This window comes from Alosa sapidissima, chromosome 1 (genome assembly GCF_018492685.1).
Source record: "Alosa sapidissima isolate fAloSap1 chromosome 1, fAloSap1.pri, whole genome shotgun sequence".
Lineage (NCBI taxonomy): Eukaryota > Metazoa > Chordata > Actinopteri > Clupeiformes > Clupeidae > Alosa > Alosa sapidissima.
In genome coordinates, this window is record NC_055957.1 from 30,120,240 (window position 1) to 30,127,332 (window position 7,093).

The 7,093-nt window shown below is 38.6% G+C and overlaps 1 protein-coding gene across 1 annotated transcript in view; it reads right to left on the reverse strand.

The window, feature by feature from the left end:
• LOC121713846 (collagen alpha-5(IV) chain-like) overlaps positions 1–7,093 on the reverse strand; it is a 41,911-nt gene that overhangs the window by 26,629 nt on the left and 8,189 nt on the right. The window contains exons 11-19 of the mRNA XM_042098859.1: positions 3,806–3,841; positions 3,584–3,631; positions 3,136–3,210; positions 2,591–2,635; positions 2,381–2,443; positions 1,427–1,471; positions 862–915; positions 679–720; positions 288–372 (exon numbers count right to left, since the gene is read on the reverse strand). Coding sequence (XP_041954793.1) covers positions 288–372; positions 679–720; positions 862–915; positions 1,427–1,471; positions 2,381–2,443; positions 2,591–2,635; positions 3,136–3,210; positions 3,584–3,631; positions 3,806–3,841 — 493 coding nt within the window. The remainder of the gene's footprint in view (positions 1–287; positions 373–678; positions 721–861; positions 916–1,426; positions 1,472–2,380; positions 2,444–2,590; positions 2,636–3,135; positions 3,211–3,583; positions 3,632–3,805; positions 3,842–7,093) is intronic.

A 7,093-nucleotide genomic window follows, 5' to 3' on the forward strand; every position in this document is an offset into this window, starting at 1 on the left:
CATTTGCTTAAAATAAGTCCCTCTTTCCCAAAATTGTATTTTTTTTTTCTTATTTTTGGAAAGGCATTTTTTGCAGTGCATTTGAACACTTTTTGGATGCGGGATCCTCATGAATTCCTCACAATTTCATCATTTAGCTGAGAAAGTTCAACGCCTATACACATTTTTGTCAGACAAATACTACACAAAATGAGAAAATAAATGAAATAGTCATAGTGGACATGGGTGTTCACTTGACGGTATATGGATGTACAGTACAGTCATCACTGAGAAACTTGACTTTAAACCTTGAGGTCCAGGTAATCCAGGCTGTCCAGGGTAACCAGGGATTCCAGTCCGACCTTTGATGGAGGTATAATCTGCACCCACCACCTGTGGAGATTAGGAGCAAGTGTATTGTGGATTGGGAGCACTCTGCTACTCATTTAAATTGTACCAACACCTCATTCAATAATCATGTCCACATCTAGTAAATTAAGCTTTCATAGATACTTCAGTTTTGTTATACCGAGTCGACGTAAAAAGAAAAAAAATCATCCACATGCACTCAGTGACACAATAAATGTTCTTTGGTACAGACTACATCATCATACCATTACAAGCACAGGCACATTGCATAATCAAAACTGCTATGGACAGCCTGATCTGATCCGGCATCTTTATCAGTGAGCTACTCACGTCACCAGGAGCACCAATCAGACCACGGTCGCCCTTTTGTCCCTAGAGAACAATGGCATGACATAAATAATATTTCTTTTCAATACAGACTCATACATGCCCACACTGGATTGACATTACAGGCACACATATGCATAGTCATGGAGTACAAATACGCAGTCATGCCACCACTGGACCACTGACCTTAGGCCCATCGTATCCCTTTAATCCAAAGGGGCCTGGTTCTCCTTTCAGTCCCTATAAAATTACAGTTTGAAATTAATCAAAAGCATTGTATGCAGTATCTATCAACAAACTCCATGGCACGTAACAGTAAATGACAGCACAACCCCACATGATAAACTTAGACAGCCCATTAAGTTATTACAGTAAGAGATGTCTGATCTCGACACAAGATTGGGTCTATTATCCAACGAAATGACAAGTTGCCAGCAGAAGTGTGTGTTTGGAGATCCCTGGCCAGGGTCCTGAAATGCCTTGCCAGGATTGTGCAAGAGTCAAGCAGGATCTGTGTGCATACCAACCTATCCCCTAACAGAGGAGGAGGAGGAGTGAGGTTAAGGGAGGAGGTGGGCCGCCAAGGCCAGCAGGTACCACAGCTGGAGCGGTGAAACTATCGACTCCGGTAATGTGTGGTGAAGTGAGCTTCATATTCTGCTGATCTCTATTTTGGAATGGCATTCATGTCCAATTATATTGTGGGGAGGGCAGGTTCAAAAATAAGGCATAGGCCTACTCAACAATTTACCCATGTTCCAAGTTGTCCAATGTCACCATCTTTTCCTGGTTTTCCCTACACCAGCAGAAACAAAATCTTTTTTATTGAAACAGCACACATCGACATTACATGGGTAGTGTAGTAATGCACTACTTGTAAGGCACATGCTTGTACTACTACCCTACTCATTACTTATTAATGAGTTTGAGTTTTATTGAGTTACTTATTAATATGTTTAATAAGTATTAACTCATTACTATGTTTTTGAGCCAGTTCTACTGTTTACTCAGCAACATTTTCCATATACCTGAGATACCCTAGATTTGCTCAAAATCAGAAGGTTACATTAAAGGGATATTCCACCATTTGGAGAATTACACTCATTTCCACCTCCCCTTGAGTTAAACAATTGATTTTTACCTTTCTCCAGTTCATCCAGCCGTTCTCTGAGTCTGGCGATACCACTTTTAGCTCCAGCCTAGCATTAAATCGGATGAGACGATTAGCATCTCACCTGCTAGCATAACGTTTAAAAGTTACTAAGATTTCTGGTAATTTTTCTATTTAAAACTCGTCTTCTCTCAAGTTAGAAAGTGTAATTCTTCACACTAAAATGAGTGTAATTCCCCAAATGGTGGAATATCCCTTTAAGGTGGGCTAATTTAATTTTTCCACTCTGAGATAGATAGGGGAATAGAGAGAGAATAATATAGATGGAGAGAGGGGTAAATAGTGTGAGTAGCCTAATCAACCCTAGGCAATTCTTTGTTGAGGCAATGTTTGATTGGCCCACTGAACCGGCTTTATCTAATGAAATAAGAATATTAATAATGCTTTATACTTTTATATGAGTATAGATGTTCAGTGTCCACCACTGTACCCTAGGTACTAGTACCTTCACACTCTAACATAGCAATGGTTATATAGCTTGGTATCTCAGCTGCGTAACCCAAAGGTAAAGGCATAGAATGAAAAGATACATACATCAGGTCCAATTCCACCTTTCTGCCCTTTGTAACCCTTCAGTGAAGAGGACCCTGGCAACCCCTGTGGAGTCCAAAACAAGCACTTGGTCAACCTCTATAACTCTTCTCATTCAAACATTCACAGTTAGCCTACAAATGAACAGTCTTCTCTACACTACTATACATTTATGTGAAGTAGAGGTAGTTAGCATTAAGACAAAGTACTCACGGGGTCCCCAGGACAACCATGGTCACCTATATTTCCAGTGTCACCCTGTTAAAGCAAAGAGATTTAGATGGTCTACAGTTCCAGTGACACTACAGTCATGGTTACGCTCATACAGGCGTGGACTAGTGCAGTCTGACAACAGGTTGCCCTATTAATGACATGACAATATTTCATCACAATACAGATCACCTACACAGAATGTGTAGTCAGATAAAGAGATTGTAATGGAATGCAGTATGCATGTAATTTATACCTGTCAAGAAATACTGAAATACTGTTTTAATATCCCAAGATCCAGTGACAAAAGTGTAGTACTCGCTCTTACAGTACACTAGTGATTCCAATATTATCAATATAGCAAAAATGTTTTACAACTTACTCTTAACTGTGAATAACATCACAACATTTAACATGTAACACCTTTTTTTTCTAGGGGAGGAACTGCACCCTCATAATAACATATCTTAACTGAAGTCAATCATTTTATTGGATATTTATTCCCTGAGTGGAGCGTTGGTTCACTGAGAAAGAGAGGTCTCTGTTACCTTCACATCCGGTGGTTTTCTGACAAACTGAATGGAGCCCTTGGGTCCAGGAGCGCCCTGAGGCCCTTTGCGTCCCTAACACACAAGAGCAGCATACAGCAAAGAGCAGTGAAGATCTGGCAGTGAACACAATATACTGTAACAGAGCAATCAGCAATAGACTATAACAAAGCAATATACCACAGCCAAACCACACACAAATGAATGTACATTCTAATGTACAGTTAATGATTTCACAAATGTGAGTGACAACACATATGTTATTATGGTGTGTGGGTTCAGTATGTCAATGGAAAGTGTCTTTGTAATTGTCTAGCATGTGCATACCAAATCACTGCCCCCTACTGTTTACTTTAACACAGTACACACTACACAACATCTGTTTCCTGGGAACTAGGGTGGTTGTGAGAGCACTAGCTTTGAGACTGGGGAAACACAGAGACCCGACCTTTTTACCAGGAGGTCCAGCAAGACTTGGACTACTTCCCTCAGCACCCTGTTCACACACACACACACACACACACACACAAAGGTGCCCACTTAAAAAAGAAGATAGGAACACACTCCCTGCATATACATGTATATGCCACTACAGTGTTCATCATCATCATCATCATCATCATTATTATTATCAATTGATTGCATAATCTTGCATTTACTGCACTTTTACCTTCTGTCCTGGTCTGCCAGAGAGCCCTGGTTGTCCCTATGGCAAGAGAGGGTGAGGCCTTTAAGATTACATATTCACATGGCCCAGTTTTTTTATCAAAAAATATAGTCATATAATCAGGTCATACATGCTGTCAAACAGTTTTGGGATGAAGTCCATTTTACATTGAATGAAATGTAAAATAGGTTTGTAAACCACACAATGAAATTGGCTCAGTAACAGACAATTGGTGAATCCAGATGAATCTATGAGCAGATTTGAATTTGCTCTGCAGGTCTGTCAGGCGATCTCTCCATTCAAGATGATTTCTCAATCACCAAAAACCCAGAAACCAATCACAACCACTTATTTGGCATGGGCCAGGCTTATATGATGTCAGACAGAGGAGTACGGTTAGTAGTGTTGAGCGCTACCAATGGCTGCGCTGATGGCATCAGTATTACAGTTTTTCTCAGTCGTTTTGGTGCATTTTTCAGATTAGAATTAACATTCTCAAAACTACTAGTTTAACCTCTATATCATCTAGTCACTAACATAAAAGCGATTTCTCATTACTTTTAAACAAACAGCAAATGCTTTAGCAAATCCATGTAATTGCTTAAGGATAACTGTCTTTTTGTCTATTTTTTTAATCAGTTGCTAATGTCATGTCATATAATGTAGGTATTATACACGTTTTCTGTTGAATAGATATTCCCTTCAAAACATTTAGGTATTACTTCATTGCTTGAGTCATTATATGAAAACATGTTAAACCAGTCATGTAATCTGTCAAGTATCATTTTGCCATTTTTCTACACTTTTGGGAAAGAACTGCTTTACTGTAAAACATACTTTTTTTTCCGGTATGACATATGAAATTGATATATGCCCAAAAGAAAAACGTCAGTCTTGGGCATTTTCATAAGAAAATGCTTCCAAAGTAAACTGTTACAGTATATTGACAACATGGTTAAGCATTTTCACTGTGTTGTTCATAACAGTGAGACAGAAACTTTTCATTCTGTAAGTTATGTTCTTTTGCAGGTAATCCACTGAGTGGTGCCGTTTGCACAAATTGTTTCTAGCAATGCTTCTAGCGAATTGTTTCTAGCAAGCGATTCTAAGCGAACTGAGAAAAACTGTACTGTAAATGACATTGACATAAGATATTTTCTTTGGAATTGAGCAAACAACTGCATTTAAAACCTTCATGTTTGTTGTATGTCCAAAAACACTCTGTAAGTGTTTAATGTACCAATTAGAGTTTAATTTTGCTTCTAGTTGCACTGCTTGGAAATCGGAAAAGAGCGAAGTGTCTCCAGATCAATTCCCATTCTCAATTGAGTCTTAGCTACTGTAGGCTTAACAATTCTCAAAACTACTTGTTCAACCTCCACATGATTTAGTCACTTATGCATCACATCATAAAAACAAAATCTCATTATTCCTGCAATTTCGGCACATTCATGCAATTGATTGTGTACAATTGTTTTTACATTATAAATTGCACCTGTCATGTTAGTTCAAGTGCATGCTGGTTACTTGACTTGTTGTATACTGTACTCCTTTCCAGTTTTTCACAATTGCTAAAACACTAAACCCCATTCTCTGAACCAAATGCTCAGTTACCTCACTCTGCAATGACTCTTTTGGAAAAACCATAAACAGTTTTCACAAATAAAACACAACTTGCAGATCTCATAGATTATTTTTCAAAACTCTAAACACATTGTTATGCAATAAGACACATTTTACTTATGCAATAAGACACAATTCACTTGTGATGTATAATGGTAACCACAAGTAGCAAAAGTTAAACACAAATAGAGCACAGATGTCATACATTAAAAACGACTCAAAATTGATCACACTTGTTTCAAATGATGTGACACAACCAATATAAGCTAGTTCAGAGTGCAAACAGGTTGCTGAAGAGTGCCAGTTCATATCAACAATGGACAGAAACTATCAGGGAGGCATTAGAGTGTATTGTAGGCTGTAGACTGTAATGTACTTCTCATTTACAGTACAGAAATGCCTACATTTTCCAGTAGGCTATACAGTTTTTCACAATTGCTAAAACACATGTTTTGAAACCTTCCACCCTTTTCTCAAAACTGTTAACATAACCCCCCATTCGCAATACCTTATTTTTACTGGAGATTACTTTTGATGCAAAATGCATTTGCTGTATTGTAAACAATGAAAATTTCTCCTGGAGCTATATGCCCTGCCCTGAACACTGTATTTTTGATGTAGTGTGTAGTGACTGCTCAGTAGTGTTTTCATTTTGACTGCTTTGTTTGACTGCTCAAAACCATTGTTTGGTTTTGAGCACAGGTACAGTACAACTGTTGTGAGGCAATTGTTCAGTTTTGCAGTTGTCAGAGGTTTCATGAATGTAGTTTGAGATATGGGGTTTGTGTTTAAAGTTTTGAGAAAAGAGTGGAAGGTTTCAATTTTTTTTTCTAGCAATTGTGAAAAACTGTATTGCATAATGAATTAAATGGAGAGCAGACAATGGATGGATGTAAACTGATAGCTATTTAGTGAGTGAGTGAGCGAGTGAGTGAGTGAATGAGGGCCAGATGTACGTACATTTGCGAACGTAGCGTTATCAGCGGCAGGGACAAACCGCAGATACGCTGTGATACCCAAGTGTATGTGGTATTTATCAAACTTTCACTTCATCGAGTAATCTGCGCCTTTCTCCAGCCCCTACCGCAATATACGAATGTCCACAACTGAATGGCATAGCCTACATACAAGTGCAATTGAATGAAGTTAACTGATGACAACATTAAAAAGAATCAAACGTTTAGCGATCATGAAATGATACAATACATGCTAAGATGTCAACAAGCAGGGAGATAATGAAGATCAGTAGTTCTACTCAAACTACTTGTGCACGTAGGCTATGGAAGATTGCTGTTTGTACATACCTCACCATGATTTTACGTGTACATTGCAAAACAAATACGCCTGAAGTGGGCATTAGTACATCTGGCCCTGAGTGTGACTGAGTGAGTATATAGTAGATAAAGTATACCCAAACCCAGTACATCTGGCCCTGAGTGTGACTGAGTGAGTATATAGTACTGTAGATAAAGTATACCCAAACCCAGTACATCTGGCCCTGAGTGTGACTGAGTGAGTATATAGTAGATAAAGTATACCCAAACCCAGTACATCTGGCCCTGAGTGTGACTGAGTGAGTATATAGTACTGTAGATAAAGTATACCCAAACCCAGTACATCTGGCCCTGAGTGAGTATATAGTAGATAAAGTATACCCAAACCCAGTAC